This window comes from Heptranchias perlo, chromosome 8 (genome assembly GCF_035084215.1).
Source record: "Heptranchias perlo isolate sHepPer1 chromosome 8, sHepPer1.hap1, whole genome shotgun sequence".
Taxonomy (NCBI): Eukaryota; Metazoa; Chordata; class Chondrichthyes; order Hexanchiformes; family Hexanchidae; genus Heptranchias; species Heptranchias perlo.
This window is the reverse complement of record NC_090332.1, coordinates 31635301-31659223: the sequence shown is the minus strand read 5'-3', so window position 1 is coordinate 31659223 and position 23923 is coordinate 31635301. Positions and strand designations below refer to the sequence as shown.

Sequence of the window (23923 nt, the reverse complement as noted above, 5' to 3'; positions counted from 1 at the left end):
GAATTTAATGCAGAGCAGTGCGAAGTGATACATTTTGGCAGGAAGAACAAAGAGAGGAAATATAAACAAAATGGTACAATTCTAAAGGGAGGTGCAGGAACAGAGAGACCTGCGATATATGTGCACAAATCTTTGAAGGTGGCAGGATAGGTTGAGAAAGTGGTTAAAAAAACATATCCTGGGCTTTATAAATAGAAGCATAGAGTACAAAAGCAAGGAAGTTATGTTGAATCTTTATAAAACACTGGTTTGGCCACAACTGGAGTATTGTGTCCAATCCTGGGCACCGCACTTTACAAAGGAGGTGAAGGCTTTAGAGAGGGTGCAGAAAAGATTTACTAGAATGATTCCAGGGATGAGGGACTTCAGTTACCTGGATAGACTGGAGAAGCTGGGGTTGTTCTCCTTACAGCAGAGAAGGTTGAGAGGACATTTGATAGAACTGTTCAAAATCATGAAGGGTTTAGAAAAAGTAAATAAAGAGAAACTGTTCCCATTGGCAGAATGGTCGAGAAACAGGACACAGGTTTTAGGTGATTGGCAAAACAACCAAAGGCAACGTGAGGAAAAACTTTTTTACGCTGCGCAGTGAGTAGTTATGATCTGGAATGTGCTGCTTGAAAGGGCGTTGGAAGCAGATTCAATCGTGGCTGTCAAAAAGGAATTGGATAAATACTTGACGGGAAAACATTTGCAGGGGCTACGGGGAAAGAGCGGGGGATTGGGTCAAACTGGATTGCTCTTACAAAGAACCGGCATGGGCTCGATGGGCTGAATGGCCTCCTTCTGTGCTGTAATCATTCTATGATTCAATCCTAAGAAGACAAATTACTTTGAGAAAAATGTTTATCAAATAAATCAGGTACATTTCACATATTTTAGGCACTGAATTGCTATCAGATTTCAGTAATTTTATTTTGAAATCCTTTAATCAGATTTATTTTTCAGCTAAAACAGATATTTTTGTTCTCATGGCGGATCAGGCATTAACATATACCTCAGGCAGCGAGCATTTTAAGGAAAATTTTCCCATTGCGCTGTGTTGGTAATTATAGGCAGATTTCTGCTAGTGTTGGCTGTTCTGCGCCCACATTACCACAGCTACAATCTATAGAGCAGCTAAGCATAGAATTGTGCATTATCTGATGAATATATAAATCTTTATTTATATATCCGTCCAGTATGCTTCACCGCCAGTGTACAGCCACCAGTGCCAACCACTTCAAAGCTGAAGCGTCAGGGAGGAATAGCCACACCTCAGCCTGTGTTTAAAGGGACCTCTAATTGGGGCAAACATTCTAGAAAACTGTTGGAAACAATAAAAATGCCATATTGGTTCATTGGACAGTCAACAAAAAGACTCCTCATGTTGTGATATTTAGTACATCTTCATGAAAAGCGTGGATGCATTCCCAGCAGCCTGATGTTCTTACTGGTGCTGCTTGGCTGAGCCATGTATGAACCTGAAGATGTAACAGAATTCTACTAATAATGCTCACCACCATATAAATATGGATTTTTGTGTAACCCCATTTTTCCTAGCGATTTTACATGTAAATCCTGCATTGCTGATAAAGGAGTGGGGGAAGCAGAAGAGAATGTTATTCTTCATTTCTTTCTTGCAGCAACACCAAAAAAATGTAGTCACACATTCCTGCTGTTAATTTGGTGAGCTCATGAATAGCACTGGGAATTTCTTTATATATAATATATGTGAAAAGATTAAAAGAAAGGATTACTGGGCAGGGTGTATTACTGGCGGCTGATCCACTACTGCCCATTTTCTGCCAACGCCGAGAGTTAAAATCAGCCCTGTTATTTCAGTACAAAGTGGCAGTTCATTCTGTGCATTTGTGGATAGTTTTGAATCATACAAGGGTTAGTTAACCCCCGAAAATGGATGCTGGGATCGCGATGCTGCCTGATCATTTAAATGATTGCTGCGTGCAGCCAGCGCTACCCGCGCTGTTGATTGGCTGCATGCACCAGCAGGGGGCCCTGAAATTGGGAGTGGCTAGCACTACTTAATGGCAGCCTGCACCTCTTAAAGGGGAGGTGCACTGTGGCTGCAGGAAGAGCTGGAATTTGTTTGGCAACAAACTGTGCTGCAGGATAGTGAGGAGTGTCTGCGCCAGCGAGACTGTGCACCAAGGTTCTCGGACGGTGCACTAGAGGCCTTGGTGGAAGAGCTGGCGGCACGGAGGGCCATCCTATATCCGCAGGGGGGCAGGAGACATTCCAGACACATGCTGAGGCAATGAGAGGAAGTCGCACACAAAGTCATTGCTAGGAGCATCGCACCACGCACACGGATGAAGTGCAGGAAGAAGTTCATAGATTTGACACGAGTGGTCACAGTGAGTAAGTTCAACTGTCAGGTGGCAAATCCTACCAACTGCACCACTAGCCTCATCCACTGCTCCACGCACTACACTCCCGTCGCCCACCTACCAACAAACTCTTTCCATCAGTACGCAACTCTTCAAATCAGATGCTTCCTCTCACTCTCACACATTACCACTCTTTCAAGCTACACACCCACAACTCACAGGTCACACACACTGGTGCTTTTCAACCATGACAGCCACATCACCCAAACATCTTGCAGCACACTCACTGACACACTTCCCTCTTTCTTGCAGGAGAAAGTGGCGCATAACAGGAGGCAGCAGGAAAGAAGTGGGGGGAGGACAGGCACGCCTACACGTCCTCACACCATGGAGGAAACAGTGCTGCCTATCATTGGACGGGCCGTCGCTGTGGCCATGGCCACTAGCAGTGCTGGAGGTATCGACGATGAGGCTCTCTGCATACCTAATCCTCCTTTTCGCTTCCTGCATCCCCATCATCGCACGCATGTCTTACTTTCTCCTCTCCCCGCACCACAACTCAATCTGTGTCCCTGTGTCATTTCAGATACCCAAGAACTGGAACCGGCACAGTCAGAGGAGGCAGAGGAAGATGACAGTGATAATACAGACACACCTTCACTCGATCTTACACTCTCAGCCACCAGCTCAGAGACTGACACTACGTGTAGTTTAGAGGCTAGGAGAGAGGCGAGATCTGCACATGGTGAGAAACCGGGCACAAGTGCTCAGGAGCCGGGGCAGGGGGAATGGATACCTCAGGTGCCAGCTTGCTGGAGGGTGTCATTGAGGTTACGGGTATCGCTCATTAATCATCTGATCACACAGAGCCCTGGCTGACAGGACCTGTCTAACTTGTTGCTTCCGCCTCTTCCTACACTTCCTCCTCCTCCTCCTCTTTCTCATCCTCCTTTTCCTCTACCTCTTGCTCAGGTTCTTGTCGGATAGGCGGTGGCAAGGGCTGTCCCCTCATAATGGCAAGGTTATGCAGCATGCAGCATTCAATGGCAAATCTTGATATCTGCTCAGCTGAGTACTGCAAGGCTCCTCCAGAGTAGTCCAGGCAGCAGAAGCATTGCTTGTGGACGTCTATGGTGTGCTCTATGATGTTCCATGTGGCAGCATGGCTCTCGTTGTAGGCCTGCTGTGAACGTGTGCCTGTGTTCCGGAACGGAGTCATGAGCCACTTCATGAGGGGACAACCCTTGTTGTCCAGTAGCCAGCCCTTGATTTGTCGCGCTGGTTGAAATATAGGTGGCACGTTGGACTGCGTCAGAATGAAGGAATCATGATTGCTGCCAGGATAGCAGGCATTGACCTGCATGATGCACTGCTTGTGATCGCGCACCAGCTGCACATTGAGAGTGTGGAATCCCTTTCTGTTCATGAATATAGCCGAGTTCAAATGTGGAGCACACATGGCAATAAGCGTGCGGTCGATGGCTTATTGCAGGGTTCCCTGCACCATGGGGAAGCTTGTAATGCGAGCAAACCCTCGTGCTCACTCCTGCAGCTCGTCTCTGTCAAGCGGAAACATGGTGGGCTCAATTCTAAAAATGAGCCGGGAAGGGGCTGGGGCGGGGGGGGGGGTCAAATTGAGGTTGGGAAACCCATTAGTATGGGTTTCCCGGACATCCTTATGATTTTAACGTAAGGATGTCTTTTATTTTTTTTGTCAGTTTCCTGTCCGACTGACCGGCCTGATTGACAGGCCGGTCTCAGACGGACGGAAAACCAGCCAGGGAGAAGACCTCTTCAGGTAAGTCTGCAGGTAAGTCTTTGTTTGTATGGATGGGGGGTGGCATGGGGGTGTGGATGGGCATGGGGTCATGAATGGGCACGGGGGCATGCATGGTCATGGGGGCATGCATGGTCACGGGGGCATGCATGGGCACGGGGACATGGGTGGACATGGGGGCATAGGAACATGGGAACAGGAGTAGGCCATTTAGCCCCTCGAGCCCGCTCCGCCATTTGATAAGATCATGGCTGATCTGTGATCTAACTCCATATACCTGCCTTTGGTCCATATCCCTTAATACCTTTGGTTGCCAAAAAGCTATCTGTCTCACATTTAAAATTAGCAATTGAGCTAGCATCAACTGCCGTTTGCGGAAGAGAGTTCCAAACTTCTACAACCCTTTGTGTGTAGAAATGTTTTCTAATCTCACTCCTGAAAGGTCTGGCTCTAGTTTTTAGACTGTGCCCCCTACTCCTAGAATCCCTAACCAACGGAAATAGTTTCTCTCTATCCACCCTATCTGTTCCCCTTAATATCTTATAAACTTCGATCAAATCACCCCTTAACCTTCTAAACTCTAGAGAATACAACCCCAATTTGTGTAATCTCTCCTCATAACTTAACCCTTGAAGTCCGGGTTTCATTCTAGTAAACCTACGCTGCACTCCCTCCAAGGACCAATATGTCCTTCCGAAGGTGCGGTGCCCAGAACTGCTCACAGTACTCCAGGTGCAGTGTAACCAGGGTTTTGTATAGCTGCAGCATAACTTCTGCCCCCTTGTACTCTAGTCCTCTAGATATAAAAACCAGCATTCCATTAGCCTTATGGATTATTTTCTGCACCTGTTCATGACACTTCAATGATCTATGTACCTGAACCCCTAAGTCCTTTTGGACATCCACTGTTTTTAACTTTTTACCGTTTGGGCAGTACCCTGTTCTATCCTTTTTTGGTTCAAAGTGGATGACCTCACATTTGCCTACATTGAATTCCATTTGCCACAGTTTTGCCCGTTCACCTAATCTATCAATATCGCTTTGTAATTTTATGTTTTCATCTACACTGTTTACAATGCCACCAATCTTTGTGTCATCGGCAAACTTAGGTATGTGACTTTCTGTGCCTTCATCTAAGTCGTTAATAAATATTGTGAATAATTGAGGCCCCAAGACAGATCCCTGCGGGACTCCACTAGTCACATCCTGCCAATGTGAGTACCTACCCATTATCCCTACTCTCTGTCGCCTTTCGCTCAGCCAACTTCCTAACCAAGTCTGTACTTTTCCCTCAATTCCAAGGGCTTCTATCTTAGCTAACAGTCTCTTATGTGGGACTTTATCAAATGCCTTCTGGAAGTCCATATAAATAACATCCATTGACATTCCCCTGTCCACTACTTTAGTCACCTCTTCAAAAAATTCAATCAGGTTTGTCAGGCACGACCTACCTTTCACAAATCCATGCTGGCTCTCTCTGATTAACTGAAAAATTTCGAGGTGTTCAGTCACCCTATCCTTAATTATAGACTCCAGCATTTTCCCCACAACAGATGTTAGGCTAACTGGTCTATAATTCCCTGGTTTCCCTCTCTCTCCTTTCTTAAAAAGCGGAGTGACATGTGCAATTTTCCAAGCTAGAGGGACGGTTCCTGAATCTAGAGAACTTTGAAAGATTATAGTTAGGGCATCTGCAATGTGCTCACCTACTTCCTTTAAAACCCTGGGATGGAAACCATCTGGTCCTGGGGATTTGTCACTCTTTATTTCTATTATTTTCTTCATCACTGTTGTTTTACTAATGTTAATTTTATTGAGTCCCTGTCCCCGATTCAATATTAGTTTTCTTGGAATTTCCGGCATGCTATCCTCTTTTTCTACTGTAAATACTGATGCAAAGTAATTGTTCAACATGTCCGCCATTTCCCCATTGTCAATGAAAATATCCCCACTTTCAGTTTTTAAGGGGCCAATACTGCTCCTGACCACCCTCTTTTTCCTAATATAACTATAAAAGTTCTTCGTATTGGTTTTGATGTCCCTTGCAAGTTTCTTTTTATACTCTCTTTTTGTAGCTCTTACTATCTGTTTTGTGACCCTTTGTTGATCTTTGTATTTTTCCCATTCGCCAGAATCTGTACGATTTTTTGCCTTTTTGTACGCCCTTTCCTTATGTCTTAAACTGTCCCGTACCTCTTTAGTTGTCCATGGCTGTTTTTTTTGGCAAGTAGAGTTCTTGCCCCTCAGGGGTATAAACCGGTTCTGTATCACGTTAAATAGAATCATAGAATCATAGAAGTTTACAACATGGAAACAGGCCCTTCGGCCCAACATGTCCTTGTCGCCCAGTTTATACCACTAAGCTAGTCCCAATTGCCTGCACTTGGCCCATATCCCTCTATACCCATCTTACCCATGTAACTGTCCAAATGCTTTTTAAAAGACAAAATTGTACCGCCTCTACTACTGCCTCTGGCAGCTCGTTCCAGACACTCACCACCCTTTGAGTGAAAAAATTGCCCCTCTGGACCCTTTTGTACCTCTCCCCTCTCACCTTAAATCTATGCCCCCTCGTTATAGACTCCCCTACCTTTGGGAAAAGATTTTGACTATCTACCTTATCTATGCCCCTCATTATTTTATAGACTTCTATAAGATCACCCCTATATCTCCTACTCTCCAGGGAAAAAAGTCTCAGTCTATCCAACCTCTCCCTATAAGTCAAACCATCAAGTCCCGGTAGCATCCTAGTAAATCTTTTCTGCACTCTTTCTAGTTTAATAATATCCTTTCTATAATAGGGTGACCAGAACTGTACACAGTATTCCAAGTGTGGCCTTACTAATGTCTTGTACAACTTCAACAAGACATCCCAACTCCTGTATTCAATGTTCTGACCAATGAAACCAAGCATGCTGAATGTCTTCTTCACCACCCTATCCACCTGTGACTCCACTTTCAAGGAGCTATGAACCTGTACTCCTAGATTTCTTTGTTCTATAACTCTCCCCAACGCCCTACCATTAATGTTTCTTTAAACATTTCCCACTGATCATCAGTTGATTTACCTATTAATAGATTTGCCCAGTTTACTGTGGACAGTCTAGAATCTTAGCAGCTGATTCATTTTTTTCCCTTTCAAACACTACCTTGAACTCGATCATGTTATGATCGCTTTTGGATAGATGTTCATGCACAGTTAAGCTCTTAACTAAATCTGGTTCATTACTCATTACTAAATCTAGTATGGCTTGCCCCCTTGTTGCCTCTAGCACATACTGCTGTAGAAAACTATCCCGGACACACTCAAGAAATTCACTACCTTTCTGACAATTGCTAGTCTGCTTTTCCCAATCTATGTGAAGGTTAAAGTCCCCCATTAGGACCACTATGCCTTTGTTACATACTTGTCTAATCTCTGCATTTATACAATCTAGTACTTCAGAGCTGCTGCTAGGTGTCCTATACACAACTCCCACCATAGTCTTGGATCCTTTACTATTTCTCAATTCAACCCATAAGGTCTCTGTTGGCTGCTTACCTCTCATTATATCCTCCTTTATCATTGAAGTGATTTCATCTCTAATCACTAAGGCTACTCCTCCCCCCTCTTCAATTTTCCCTATCTCTCCTGTAGACCTTATAACCTGGTATATTTAGTTCCCAATCCTGACCATCCTGCAGCCATGTCTCAGTAATAGCTATCATGTCATACCCTCCAATTTGACTTTGTGCCTGTAGTTCATTTAATTTATTCCTTATACTCCGTGCGTTTGTATATAGAACTCTTAGTTGGACCACACACCCTAGCCTGTCCTTCAGCTTTGATGCTGGGTTAATCGCTTTACACCTTCTAGTTTTCACTTTATCTGTAGTGCCTAAAGTACACTCTCTTTCTGCTGCTCTACGCTTTTCCCTTTCACTTGTTCTTGAACAACTATTTGTACTATTTGTATTTTAAATTTCCCCTGGGTTCTCCCCTCTCTTGCTGCTCTCAACTTTACTCTCTTCTGACTCCCCGCTCAGGTTCCCATCCCCCTGCCACTCTAGTTTAAACCCTCCCAAACAGCAGTAGCTGGGTGGACATGGGGCCATGGAGCCATGGATGGGCATAGGTTGGCACGTGGTCGTGAGTCATGGGGGATGGGACTGGGTCAGTCATGGGTGGGTGTCAGGATCGGGGGTCATTGAGGTGGAGGATCGGGGGTCGGAGGATCAGAGTGGAGTGAGGATTGGGGGTGGGAGGATCGGAGTGTGGGGGGAGGATCGGGGTCGGGAATCGGTGGATCAGAGTGGGGGGGAGGTTCGGGATCCGGGGGGTGTCCGTGATCGGGGGTCCGCGATTGGGGGGGGGCGGGGGGGTGTCCGCGATCGGGGGTCAGGTATCCTCGATCATTGGGGGGTTGGTGCAGGTAGGCTTGTTGGGCCTGGGGAAAGCATTCCTGCTCCTCTGGGCCCACAAGTTGTGCCTTTCTAGGCACCTACCTATTTTTCTCTGGCCTTCTTGCCTCCTTTCACGAGGCGTAAAACAGAAGGCCCAGGAATCCTGGCCCCCGGGGTTGAAATTGTGAAGTCCAGAAAAACGGAGGCCTGAAGTCTTCTTGAAAGGTTTTAAGGCCCGGCCCGCCTCCTGGGAGCGGGTTTATCGCACTCCCCTCTTCCCGTCCTGGTAAAAATCGGAAATGGGCAGGTTGGAGGCAGGTTGGGGGCGGGTCTGAAATGGTGGCAATTTTCAATGACCTCTGCCCCCAACCCACCCATTTTTCAATGTTAAAATTGAGCCCGTTGAATCTATTTCTGGGTGCGTGCAGAGCCTCAGTGACCTCTCTTCTACAGTAGTGCACTGCAAACTGCGAGATGTTGCTTATATCTCCAGCAGCAGTTGGAAGGGAGGCAGAGCCATAAAAATTAAGCACCACGGTTTCCTTGACAGCCACAGGCAATGCTGTCCTTGCCCTGCTCTAAGGCTGCAGTTGTGGTGGCAGCAGTTGACAAATCTCAGTCATGACCTCTTTAGTGAACTGCAGCCGTCTGATGCACTGGTCATTGCTGAAGTTGAGTTCAGAGAATTGATTCCTGAAGGCTCTCGTTGGATATGGCCTCCTGCTGAGTGCCCTGCGCTTCCTCCTCCTCCTCCTCACTCTTCTAGCAGCTTGTCCTGCTCTGCGTGGCCTCTCTGCATGCTCCCAGTCATGTTCAATTCCCAGAGGAAGCCCTAGCAGGCCATTTGTGTCTGGAAGCAACCTTGTTCAGCACACTATTTTAAATGCCACTAACAGTACCGCAAGACCACCCAGACCACTCTCTATAGAATATTGCAACTTTCTCCAAGTATAGGAAACTTCCACAAACACCCACAATTGTATCAGCAGCCAGAATAAGTAATCCAGCAATTAACCTGTAACTTCTGCATGCTCCCTTTAAATAGCGCTGGTGGTGTGTGGGCAAGGGTGGGGGGGGGGGGGGGGTCCTTCATGCTCTTTAACTCCTGTTCAGCTGTTCGAGCAGGGAGTTCGAAAATGCCGCTGGCTGCTTCAAATCAGCGTTGCACCTGATTTATGTCATAATCTCCCTACTCTACATGCTTCCTTTACCAATATAGCGTCCTGCGAACGCCACGCTGGATGTGTGCGCGCACATCTTGGAAGCCATTTTTGGGGCTTAGGTGTCCACAGAGTGCCTACAAAATGGGTGCTACACAGCCCAATTTAGCCCCCTACAAGTCCTGTTATCACCCTACCAAGTCTAGTGATTGAAACGGAGACCATGTCAACATTTAAGAATAGGTTAGATAGGTCATTGAAGGAAAGCAGGACAAAGGGATCTTGGAACAGAGCAGGCACATGGATTAGGACTACTGCTTGTGTGGAGGATAAACAGCAACATGGACTGGTTGTGCTGAGTGGCCTGTTTCTGTGTTATAATTTCTCTATAATTCTATGTAACTCTTGTTAAACTGGAGCAATCTCGCCATCAGCCTCACTGATAAGTAATGCTTTGTGCATGCCCTGGTGTGAAGCTCTCGCAGCTTCTAGTCCATGATGATGCAAGGGACAGTGTAACCTGCGCATATCACTTATAAAATGTTTTCAGAACTGTAATGGTTGGTGCAATGTAAAGGAAACGTTTGTTTTGTTTTTCACTTTTTTTTCCCCCAGTTTTCTTCCCTCCACTTTTGAAGGTGCTGACTCACACTGGAGTATGGTTCTACAGGTGGCAGTACCTCACCCAAATGTGAGCCTAGGAAATGACTGTCCACCAGCTATTTGACTATTATTCCTGAGCATTAACTTCTGATCTCTAAGAATATTGAACGCTGTAACACGCAGACTTGATGTGAATGTATTACATGAATCATAGAATCACAGAATCACGGATGGAGGCCATCCAGCCCATCGAGTCCGCGCTGGCTCTATGCAAGAGCAATTCAGTTCGTCCCACTCCCCCGCCCTTTCCCTATAGCCCTGCAAATTTTTTCCTTTCAAGTACTTATCCAGTTCCCTTTTGAAGGCCATGATTAAATCTGCATCCACCACCCCCTCGGGCAGTGCAATCCAGATCCTAACCACTTGCTGTGTAAAAAAGTTTTCCACATGTCACCTTTGGTTCTTTTGCCAATCACCTTTAATCTATGTCCTCTGGTCATTGACCCTTCTGCCAATGGGAACTCTGTCTAGACCCTTCATGATTTTGAATACCGCTATCAAATCTCCTTGCAACCTTCTCTGTTCCAAGGAGAACAACCCCAGCTTCTCCAGTCTATCCACATAACTGAAGTCCCTCATCCCTGGAATCATTCTAGTAAATCTCTTTTGCACCCTTTCTAAGGCATTCACATCTATCCTGAAATGTGGTGCCCGGAACTGGATATAATACTCCAGTTGTGGCCGAACCATTGCTTTGTAAAGTTAATCATGACTTCCATACTTTTGTATTCTACGCCTCTATTTATAAAGCCCAGTATCCCGTATGCTTTTTTAACCACTTTCTCAACCTGCTCTGCCACCTTCAACGATTTTTGCACATTTACCCCCAGATCTCTCTGTTCCAGTATCCCTTTTAGAGTTGTGCCCTCTAGTTTATATTGCCTCTCCTCGTTCTTCCTACCAAAATGTATCACTTCGCATTTTTCTGCGTTAAATTTCATCTGCCACGTGTTTGCCCATGCTACCAGCCTGTCTATATCCTCTTGAAGTCTATTACTATCCTCTCACTGTTTACTACCCTTCCAAGTTTTGTGTCATCTGCAAATTTTGAAATTGTGCCCTGTGCACCCAAGTCCAAGTCATTAATATATATCAAGAGAAGCAATGGTCCCAGCACTGACCCCTAGGGAAAACCACTGTACACCTCCCTCCAGTCTGAAAAACAACCGTTCACCACTACTCTCTGTTTTCTGTCCCTTAGCCAATTCTGTACTTATGTTGTTACTGCCCCCTTTATTCCATGGGCTGCAATCTTGATGATAAGCCTATCATATGGCACTTTATCAAATGCCTTTTGACAGTCCATATACACCACATCAACTGCATTGCCCTCATCCACCCTCTCTGTTACCTCATCAAAAAACTCAATCAGGTTAGTTAAACACGATTTGCCTTTAACAAATCCGTGCTGGCTTTCCCCTAATCAATCCACCCTCGTCCAAGTGACTGTTAATTATGTCCCGGATTATCATTTCTAAAAGAAAACAAAAAATATATACAAATGTGCGTGAGTTCATTAATTAATTACATTGCATACTAGTCTGTGTCCCAGTTTTTAGAAAATTGTTTTCATTTATTGAAACATTTTTGATGCAGCTTAAGCATGGCGTTGGTCCAAGCTTGATTGTTAGCATCGATTATAGGCTCTCAGGGCAACAGGTAGAGCAGGACGGGGAACTTTATGAACAGTAGAACAGCGCAACATTGTTAACTTGGGGGATTTTAATGATCCTTCCATTAATTGATCCGAAATGGGGCAGTCAAGTACAGAGAAAGGTAAGATTGAGATGCTCTTAATGATTGCTTCCTTATTTATAATGGGAGAGCATCAAAGAGAACAATTTAATAGATTCAGCACTTAGTAGTGACCCGGAGATGATATCTGCAAGGGGAACAGCTGGCCAATGGTGATCATGATTTAATTTGCTGAGGTGACTTAAGACTGCTGATAATTCAATGTTAGCACCTAATTTCAGGAGGGTTAAATTTCCACTTACGGCAAGAAATTTGGAAAAGGTATATTAGGGTGTGCTATTGGAAAATAATAATTGTAATACGGAAGAAAAATTGATTATTTTTAAATAAATGTTGAAGGACAAGGAAGCTTTGTATATCCTGCGGAAAAAAAGAGTGCTTAAGTTGAGGTGAAGCTTTAATGGCTAAATTCCGGTGTTCATAAAGAAATTAACTCCGAAAAGGATATTTTACAATGTATAAAAGTTCAATTGTCCATGCTGATGAGGAGAACTAAAGCTAGTTTTAGCCATGTTAAGGTGGCATTAGAAGAAAGAATAGTGGATAATTGTAGTAGCGATGGAAATATTTTTTTCAGTTATGTTATAGAACAATCAAGGATCATATTGTGAGGGCAGATTGTATGTGAAGATGAAGGTATGGTTGATGAGCTAAATAGATACACTGCATCAGTTTTCTCTTCTGACAATAATGCTATGGTCCTAGTATTACAGGTTTGTGTCTAAAGTTGCTTCATTCGAAGTAGCTGCAGAAACCATTTTAGCTAAGATTAATGTGTTGAGGATGCTGCAGGACCCAATGCTATTTACTTCAGAGTGCTCAGGGAAATGGGGGAGGCCATATGTAAACCATTGGATCATATATTCAATAGCTTGTTGAGGTTTGGGTTGGTTTAAGTAGAAGCTCCTATTATCTCATCATTTAAGAAATTGTACCTAGCAAATTGTTTCAGTAGTAGGGAAGCTGTTGGAAAGCATTTTTCAGGATATGTATATGATCATTTGAACAGTTTATTTGTTATTATGGCTATCAAAATGGCTTTAGAAAGAGTTGGTCCTTCTTCACTAACTTGATTGAGGCATGGCAATTTTAACCCTGCTCATCTGGTGGAAACCAGGTGATTGGGCAGTTAAAATTGCCCAGATCACTTACCCTGGAGTTGGAGCTGCCAGGAGCTGACCTACCGGGATTTTAACCTGCTCAATGGAGCAGGCAACAAGGACACTCACCTAAAGCCAGTGCGGTCCTTTTAAACACGTGCATGTTGGGTCCCGATCAGGATGTACATCACAGGAAACCGATTTCCATATTTTTTGAGCGACTGAAAATCTCCCCACAAGATCTTGTGCTTGCTATCAGATTGCTCATGCATTGTAGAGTGATAGGTAAGTGCTACTTGAGCTTTGTATTTTTTCCACCCATCACACAATTTAATAGATTCAGCACTTAGTAGTGACCCGGAGATGATATCTGCAAGGGGAACAGCAGCCATCACAATTTGTGATGGGTGCAAAAGAATACAAAGCTAATGTTGCATTGATCCATCACTCTACAATCTCAAAGCAATTGGTTTTATAAATTAACACCTTTTAAAAAAAAATTGCACTAAACTGCATTTGCAGTTTATTATTTGGTGTTAAAACATTTTAGCACCTTCACTGTTGTAAATATGAACACGAACACTATTAATCAGACCCAAAACATTTTTCCAGATAAGCAGATCTCCCTCCCCCACCCCATGAACAACAACTTAAACTGCAGCAAAAACAATCTTTTTACAAAAAGGTATCTACTTGTACTGCTTATGTATGTGTAGTAAGAAAGTTCATAATGGTAATTGAAATGTTTGTGACAAATTAATTATACTAAGAATTGACCAAGACACATGAACATTTTTCATAGATTCACTAGTTTGCCTGAACATGTATCCAATCATGTGTTACAACAAAGTGTATGATAGCTGACATTTTTATATGAAATGCTGGTTTTAGGCTCAGGTAAGTGCTGGTCAGCAAAGTATGTAGTACTATCCAGGAAGTTAGCTGGTAGTTAAGGGCACACAACTCAGTGGGGCATGAGAAAGTGAGCACCAGGGAATGATGAGATTCTACAATGAAAGGTATGATATTATACCTTATCTAGAATCAGTTGCTCCTTTCTAGTTCTAAAACATAAACAAAAATGCTGCTTGTCAGGATTTGAAAATGGAAAAGAGAGATTAACGTTTGAGCAGAGATCCTTTGTCAGAACTTGCAATGGAAGCGAGTAACCCTCTTCATTGTTCAATGCAAAGAAATGTGAATCAGGACATTCCAGGAAAATATACAGTGAAAGAAAGTATACCCTAAATAGTAAGATTCTTAACAGAGTGGAAGAAAAGGAAGATCTAGTGGTGTAGATTCGTAGGGGCGAAAATGGGTTGTGTAGTGCCCGTTTTGAGGGCGCTATGTGGACATCTAAGCCCCAAAAATGGCATCCGAGATGCGCACGCACACTTCTGACTTGAAGTGCACAAGACGCTATCTTGATAAAGGGGTTCACGTACGCGCACCTAATGACCGCCGGCAGCATGTACAGGAGGGAGATTATGACGCGACACAGTGTGCAATTGATTTGAAGCAGCTGGCGAAATATTGGAACTCCAGGGCATTCAGCAGGAGGCCATATCCAACGAGGGCCTTCAGGGACCAATTCTCTTACCTCAACTTCAATGACGACCAGTGTATCAGACGGCTGTAGTTCACTAAAGAGGTCGTGACTGAAATTTGTCAACTGCTGCAGCCACAACTGCAGCCTCAGAGCAGGGAAAGGACAGCATTGCCTGTGGCTGTCAAGTTAACCATGGTGGTTAATTTTTATGACTCTGGCTTCTTTGAGGCTGCTGCTGGAGATATAAGCAACATCTCGCAGTTTGCAGTGCACTGCTGTATAAGGGAGGTCAATGAGGCTCTGTACGCACTCAGACACAGATTCATCTCATTCCCTCTTGCCAGAGACAAGCAGCAGGAGCGAGCATGAGGATATGCTTGCATTGCAGGCTTCCCAAAGTGCAGGGTGCATTGACTGGATGTATACTGCCAAGCGTGCTCCGCACCTGAACTCGGCCATTTTCATGAACAGAAAGGGATTTCACTCCCTCAATGTGCAGCTGGTGTGCAACCACACGCAGTGCATCGTGCAGGTCAATGCCCACTATCCTGGCAGCAATCACGATTCTTTCATCCTGCGGCAGTCCTCCGTGCCACCTATATTTCAAGCAGCATGGCAAGTCAAAGGCTGGCTACTGGATGACAAGGATTATCCCCCCCTGAAATGGCTCGCGACTCCAGTACGGAACGCACGCACACGTGCACAGCAGGTCTACAACGAGAGCCATGCTGCCAAATGGAACATCATAGAGCATACCATAGGCATCCTCAAGCAACACTTCTGCTGCCTGGACAGCTGTGCATGAGCCCTGCAGTATTCAGCTGAGCAGATATCAAGATTTGTTGTTGTATGCTGCATGCTGCACAACATCGCCATTATGAAGGAACAGCCCTTGCCACTGCCTATCAGGCGAGAAACTGAGCAACAGGCAGAGGAAGTGGAGGAAGAGGTGGAGGAGGAGGAGGAGGAGGAAGAGACAGAGGAGGAAGTGGAGGAGGAGGAGGAGGAGGAGGAGGAAGTGGAGGTGGAGAAGGAAGTGCAGCAGGAAGTGGAGGAAGAGGCAGGAAGGCTACAAGGTAGAATGGCCCTTTCTGCCAGGGCTCTGCATGATCAAATTATTAATAAGCAATACCAGTAACCTCAATGACACCTCCCCATTCACCAATAGTCCCACACTCCTTAACTTTCCTCCCTCACATGACCATCAAATCGTCCTTCTTATGATTACGCATTGCTTCCTCCCTCAGCTCATTGCAGAAATAAAAACCACCACCAAATGCAAAGTCAAATCCACATTTATAAATTAACATACAAAATTATGCAAACAAAATGACACTATTTACCCTTGTACATTCCCTTAGTGCCTGCTGTTCGTATGCCTTTACCTTTCCTAGTGTTCTTATGAGGTGCATCCCCAGTGGCTAGAGTATGGGCGGTGGAAGGCTGCTGCCCTTCAATTGAGGAGAGTGCAGATGGCCTTGGAGGATGACCTCCTGCAGCTCTGGGCTTAGAGGGCCCGGCTTCAGACTGCACCATCTCAGCCAGGCTGCAGCAGTCTGGGCCTGCTGGCTGACAGGTAACAGAAAGGCCACTGGCGGAGTGGCAGGGGTGGGAGCAGGAATGCTGTCATCCTGAGAGAGCCAGAAGGTTCCTGTTCCATGGCGCCACTGCCACTCTCCCGGGGTGGTGCCTCAGTAATCCTGTTGATCTGCTGGAGAACAGATTGCTGGACTGCAGTGACGCCCTGGAGACCCCTTTCAACAGTGGTACCTTGAGCCATGATAGCAGCAGTCTGAGCTTCCAAGGCAGCAGTCAGACCTTTGACGGCAGATGTTTGTGCTGCAATGGAAGCTGTGACATCAGCCATCAGACGCTGTATCATGGTGGGTTCCACAGAAGTGCTGATGGAGGTGACCATGTGGAAAAGGATGGGCTCCAGGCTCTGCGCAAAGCCCTGTGCCAAGTTGGAGCTGGACTCCTCCATGCACCTCGACATTGTGCGCAGGCTTTCTGGAAGGCTTTCCAGTGCACCAAGCATTTGGATGTTTTCGGCCATCAGCCTTCTTCTGTAGCCTGACTCATCAAAGTCATCATCTGACTCCTCGGCAGCAGAACTGGTGTGCAACCCCACCCTCCGGCGAGCTGGCACCTGCGGTATCCATTCCCTCACCCTGGCACCTGGGCATTTGTGCCCGATGTCTCACCACCTTCAGATCCCTCCTCTATTTTCGCAAAAGGCCTCAGACCGAGTGAAGATCTTCAAGATACCAGGGATGAGGGACTTCAGTTATGTGGAGAGACCAGAGAAACTGGGGTTGTTCTCCTTAGAGCAGAGAAGGTTAAGGGAAGATTTAATAGGGGTGTTCAAAATTATGAGGGGTTTTGATACAGTAAATCATGAGAAACTGTTTCACTGGCAGGACGATCAGTAACCAGACAACACAAATTTAAGATAATTGGCAAAAGAACCAGAGGAGAGATGAGCTGAAATGTTTTTTATGCAGCAAGTTATTATGATCTCGAATGCACTGCCTGACAGGGTGGTGGAAGCAGATGGAATAGTAACTTTCAAAAGGGAATTAGATATATACTTGAAAAGGAAAGGTTTGCAGGGCTATGGGGAAAGAACAGGGGAGTGGGACTAATTAGATAGCTCTTTAAAGGAGCTGGCACAGGCACGGTGGGCTGAATGGCCTCCTACCATGCTGTAAAATTCTATGATTCTATTCTATGAAGAAGTGAGTAATTAGAGCCTTTATAGAAGCAAAGGAGTTCCCTGTAGGCCCTCTCCATCCAATCAATGAATTGGGAGCTTAACACTGCTACCTCAGGATCTACCACCACTCCTCTCCTGGTGGTGCTTGGAGTTGGTGACGTCAACGATGGCAAGTAAGAAACTTGGGTGGGGCCCTGCCTCCTGGCCATCATTTACATGTGATGGGGCAGTGAAGGGATAGCTGTTGGTGTTCCTTGCTGGGGCAGGGGGAAGAAACTGGAAGTCAGTGTGGGAGATGGCATTAAGCATATCCACCCAATTTTCCTGCATTTTCTACCTCTATTTGGGGAAGGATAGTGGATGAAAATCCAGCTTTAAATCTCCAGTTGAAGAGCTAGCATGGTCACAGCCACAATGGGCCAAATGGGCTCCTTCTCTGCTGTGAGTCCTATGATTCCATGACTGTCTAAACTAAAGAAGGCAGGAGAAACAACTTGTAAAGATGGCAGATCAAATATGCTAAATTCTAGTACAAGGAATCAGCTAATGGGTTTTATAGCTTGTGAATCATTTGTTTTTAAAACTGGAAAGAGGTGAAAAGTGCCAGATACCTTTTCACAGCCTCGTTGAGTTGACCTATGTACCTCCTTTGGCATTTTCATGTTTATTTTTCCAGCTTTTTAAAAAAAATCAATTTACAAGCTTTGGTCAGACTTAAAAAGGCTCCATTTTCATCCCCTTTTCAGTCCTAACGAAGGGTCTCAAACTGAAATTTGAACTTGTCTATTCTCTTTTCAGGTTTTGATGGAACTGTTGTGTATTTCCAACATTTTCTGTTTTTGTTTCACTCACCACCATTTTCATTTTTAAAAATTTTCATCCCCATTCTAAATATTCTGTGCTGCCCTTTAGGCACCATGCGATAAAAAACACAGTTTACAGCCATTTCAGAGTTTGTGTTAAATTTAAGTAAGGCTCTGCAATTATTATTATTTTGCAAATTATTTTCATTGAACAGCAGGGAATGATTTGTGAGGTGCAGTGGCACAGTGAATTGAATTGGAGTGATGAATTATTGGGTTGCATTTCCTCCACACTCCTAGATTATCAGTCTCAACCATATGAATGTGGGGAGGGGGCCTTAGCAGAAATTGGGCATTTCTTTAAAGGAAAGAAGAAAAATTAAAATGAGAGTCAGCCCTGGCAGCTATTGCATACCTCCTACCAGCCAGTTTCACAATAGTTCCTGCCTTTTCTCTCACCACATACACAGCAAGGGGACACCAAGTTAGAGAAGAGACAGAAAAAAGCCTGAATAAAATGGAATAATTTGCTGAAGAATCATGACTGTCATTGCTGACATTTAAATTTAGATAGTTCGGTTCACTTCAATGTATACCCTGTTTAAGTGTATTTTAAGCGAACATTCCCCCTCCCATCTGTTTTTCTGGAAACCTGTTCTGTCAAGTGTATAATAACAGTAATTTTCATTTAAGTGTATAGTTTTGCAGTCTATACACAAATTGCACACTTAAACAACAGATTAATGATCCCCATTCTCATTTTTGCAAATGCTGATCTATTAATCGTTCATCTACATGGGTCAGTTAACACCTCATTATTCACATACAATGAGATTCTAACTAGCATATATGTCAGACTTCTAAATTTTTTAAGTTGTTCCAAACTGTCCAATTAATGTAGCATTAAACTGTCTTTTCCTAAATAAATTAGTTTTTTTTTGGCCACAGCAATTTTTATGGAAGATATTTGTTCTGTTTTGGGGCCTTTCAGTATGCTTTTCTTTCCCAGGAAGATGATTTCTTTACAGTTAAAAGATAGCCATCAAATTGCTCTGGTATTTACTTGTTTACAAATATTCAAATTAATGAATGCATTAAATTCTATTCAGCGTAAAATTTTGTCACTAATGGTATTCTTGCATAAGAAATTGTTTATTTGTGAGGAGGGTAAGAGTTAAAGTCAAGTGCTAAATCAGATTGTGAACAGGATAGGGACTGGGCAAGGGGGTACCATAGTGCAATGGTTATGTTACTGCACTAGTAATCCAGAGGCCTGGACTAAAAATCCAGAGAATGTGAATCCTACCATGGCAGTTTGAGAATATAGAATTCAGTTTTGTAATTTGGAAATAAAAAGCTGGTATCAGTAAAAGTGACCATGATGCTATCAGATTGTCATAAAAACCCAGTGGTTCACTAATGCCCTTTCGGGTAGGAAATCTGCTGTCCTTACCCAGTCTGGTGTATATGTGACTCAGTGCCACACTAATGTGGCAGACTCTTAACTGTTCTCCAAAGTAGTCTAGCAAGTCACTCAGTTGTGCCAAAAATGCTAATAATGAATGGAAAGGGTGGGATCATGGCTCATTTGCTATTTGGTTTGCTGCAGATAAATAATTGAAAACCCTTATAACATTTAGATAAAGCCTCCACACCACAAGGCAGAAGCAAAGTGGGAAAATGGATCTATATTTTGAAAAAACAGACTTGGATTGGCTGGTTTACATGTTAGGAATTAGGCTGGGGGAGCAGTGAAAGCAGAACTTTTGATTTGTGTTGGTATGTAGCATTGATTTTAGCAGGATTTTGAATTAATCCCTAAACATATAAACCCAAAGTACATGTCCACTCTATTGAATGTTAAGACTTGTGGGAAGTCAAATAGTTGCTCAAATTTTATTTGTACTCAAGTTTTATTTGTATTCAAGTACAGGACTAGATAGCTCAACTTTGCCAATAACTTTATTCAATGCAATGTCTGACCAGAATTACTCCAGGTTCTGGTTAGGTAATATGAATTCCTGTACATTTGAGATCTCAAAATGAGTTAGTACCTAATCTAGTGGAGGAAAAAATGTCACTCCTGTTTCTACATCTTACTGCAAGTGTTTATCTGGCAAGGTTTTACTAGAGGATAGGTCAAAGAGTACATGGTTATCAGTTCATTTGTGGGAAACATCTGCAAAGAACTTCACCCTGCTTTAGTTCTTATAGATATAAAAACTGAAAATATAGAGCCAGGGAAAGCAGGGAGGGAAAGGAAGGGAAGTTCACAGACCTTCCCTTTTGTTCTTTCCTTCCCTCCCCCCTTTCCCTGGCTCTGTACTTGCTCAAAAACTTTAACTCTTTTGACATCTTCCAGTTCTGATGAAAGTCTTCGACCTGAAACGTTAACTCAGTTTCTTTACCTATAGATGCTGCCTGACTTGCTGAGCTTCTCCAGCATTTTCTATTTTTATTTCAGATTTCCAGCATCTGCAGTATTTTGTTTTTGATTTAGTTCTTATAGACTTAAATTGGTAAAATAAAGCTGCTTAATGCAGGAATTCACCGGAACTTCTTCCTCTCTACAGGTATGGGCAAGTTAGAAGTCTCAGGGGAAGATTTTTTTTATCAATAGTTGAACATGCACATCAAATCTCCGGGTACATTAAGTATGGTTCTGCATTCACCTGCCATCCTAAAAGCTCACTGCTCTGTAGAACAAATCACTTAAAAACATTAATCGTTTTTATATTCTCCCATTTATTGACAGAGCATGCTGTATTTTCCAAACAGCAGTGTGGATATATGCTGGTACACATGGGAAGATCTGAACAAACTGTGCTAATATACTCTATTAGAGCTATCTGCAACTGTCTCACTGGGGCCCTTATTGATCTATCACTTGATGACAACTGCACTTAAAGGATTTTAGCGTTTTAGCTATTTTCCTTCAATAACAGGAAATTTTATTATGGATGGCTGACTGATTTCAACCTCCACAAAAATCAATCACATTTATTCTCAGATTTTAACAGTCTTGAGCATCTGTGATTTTACTAACCCCCGTCAGACGTTGTCACATGCACCATCTCGCTCCTGGCACTATGGGCTCCATTGAAGACCTCAATGAAAAGCCAATACTCTGTGTTTGAATGCAAATCGCCAATCAGAGTATAGTTCAGATCAGCTGGGAAGGACACAGAGTTGCTATAGGTGGTTGAATTGATGTATAGGATGTAATATTCCACATCTCCAACCAAGTCTTGCAAAGCTTTAATTTAAAAAGAGAAAAAAAATAATTAGTTAAACAATCGAGACTGATTTGTCATCTCGGTTATTAATATTTACTGAAAATGTCAAAGAAAATTATATTTTGTTCATCCAGTTGTAATTATAAGAATCTAAATTAAACAATGCTTGATATGTATCAAATACAACTTCATATTATTTCAAGCTGAGTCAAATAGTATACTTGGAATTTTATACCTTCCAATTTTTAAGAGACTGCATCAGAGGATTATGATTTCAGGGAGATTTGCCAGTCAATTAGGGATCTTATATGTTATCCATTTCCTTGTGCCCCACTATTCCAAAATAAATATAGGTTTAATTGTCTGCATTTAAAAGGGATTACAAGCTACTCCAAAAATATTTGATGCCAAACCTTCCTCTTTTATATTGGTTTACAGAAGGGAAGGTCAAATGTTAATATACAATATGCTCCTCTAAGGTTGCCACTTCTTGCCCATTCTAAAATCTGTCAGGAGGAAGGCAATTTTTTATAAAAGGCTGTGTGCATGTAATGGGTCCAATTGGGTATGCATAAATGTGAAATGACCCTGTTCACACGTGTGCACAGTTATTTTGTTAAATGCAGCAGCTGAAAAGCAGACTTTTCCTGTTTGGTTTATTCCTCAAAGTTTCCAGATAGCCAACCTCAAAACTAGACTATTTCTCAGCCAGAGAGGTGGTCATCCTAACCATTGCATCAGTTTCATGTTTCAGTTGGGCATGTATTTAACTAATATTTTCCCGACAGAGGGATTAATACCACAATACAATAAAGTGTTAATCCATCTGACTGCCATCAATCTCAATAGCGGAGTGTGAAAATAGTATAATGTAACTCCAAAAAGAAAGTATAGGGCTAATGCAAAAAACAGTAGGCATGTTTTGGCTATACGTAATGTAAGTACTATGAAATGTGTAGGAATATGCTTCAAGAGAAGAACACATCTCAGGGTTCAAAATGTGTTAATAAGCTTCTTAAACTTCACTCTTGCAACTTATATCATCACCTGAACTGTCTGATGTATTACTGCCTTGTAGCACACTCTAGAGATTAATTGTTCAGTTTAAATTTGCACTCCTTCTTCGATAGCCCAGCAAGTTTACACGGTGAGTAGCTGAGCTGTGCAGAACAGAAGCACCAGAAGTCCAACCCTGGTCTGTGCTCAGTTAGCTGATCTCAGCCAGGGCAGCAGTAAGAATGCTACTATTGGCCTCAGTGCACCTGGTGAGGGAGGAGAAAATAGGCTGGGGTTCTTGCTCCTGATTTCTATTCAATGACCCCTGCTAGAATGAGGACAGGATTGTGCTCAGCAGTCTATGATGCGATGTCCCTGTAGTTGAATAGCCTGTCAAACCTAACTGTCTAGGCTCACACATGAAGAATGGCCACTTAAATGAGAGTGCCTGGCATCTGTGGAACTGTAATTTAGCAATGTGTCAATACTCTGCGAAGAGGAAAATTGGTGAGAAAATAAATAAATAAATTTAAAATCTGACGACTTATTAGTTACACGTCCATTAATAAATAATGTAGATGGTAGAGGTAGTTGTCAATGTTTCAAATATGTTATAATTAGGAAGAACCTTATTAGTTACATATGTTTCTTTGATCATTAAAACAAATACTTATCATTTAATATTCTACTGTGAATATCAATTATGGGCAGTCACAACTAAGGAATGCTTAGTTGCCTTTTGACACAAAAATAAATATACACTTTAATCATCCAAAACAGACTTGTGGTCTGGTGGATAAATCAAGTCCTTTAGTGGTATATCTAGTTCATGTGAAATGAGGAAGAGTTTTGTTTGCCTTTTGGTACCCTATTTCAGAATTCCTTTGAAAGAGTGACATCTTTCTGCCTCTCCTGGTGACAGGAGGTTACCTACCAAGCTCACTAACCTAAAGGAATGAATAGGCCACCATCTATTTAACAACATTGGGCTTTACTGATTGCACCATCTAAGAGAGCAAATCACTTTTTTGTCAGAATGATCTAGCCTCAATTACTGGAGAGAATAATGTTTTCCCTCTGCCCTCACTGACAGAACCTTATCTTGATGGCTTATTAACTCAATTAAGTCGTGACAAGGAAAAAAGACTAGCTAAGAAAGAAACAAGAGTTTGTAAACAATTAATTATACTAACCAGGACCGTAAAGCTGAATGACTAGCTAAAACTGTGATTGGAGCAAATTCACAGCACCATGGGAGACTCGGATGCATGGCGGGGGTAATAGAAATGCAGTTGTTATAGGGGATTCGACAGTCAGGGGGATAGGCAGGTGTTTCTGCAACCACCGATGTGAGTCCTGCATGGTGTGTTACCTCCCTGGTGCCAGGGAGGGACATCACTGAGAGGGTGCAGAACATTTTAAGGGGAGGAAGGGGAACAGCCAGAAGTCGTGGTC

General features: G+C 43.3%; 1 protein-coding gene across 1 annotated transcript in view; it reads right to left on the bottom strand.

The window, feature by feature from the left end:
• Positions 1 to 23923, bottom strand: part of ush2a (Usher syndrome 2A (autosomal recessive, mild)) — a 744800-nt gene that overhangs the window by 198182 nt on the left and 522695 nt on the right. The window contains exon 48 of the mRNA XM_067989549.1: positions 21283 to 21492. Coding sequence (XP_067845650.1) covers positions 21283 to 21492 — 210 coding nt within the window. The remainder of the gene's footprint in view (positions 1 to 21282; positions 21493 to 23923) is intronic.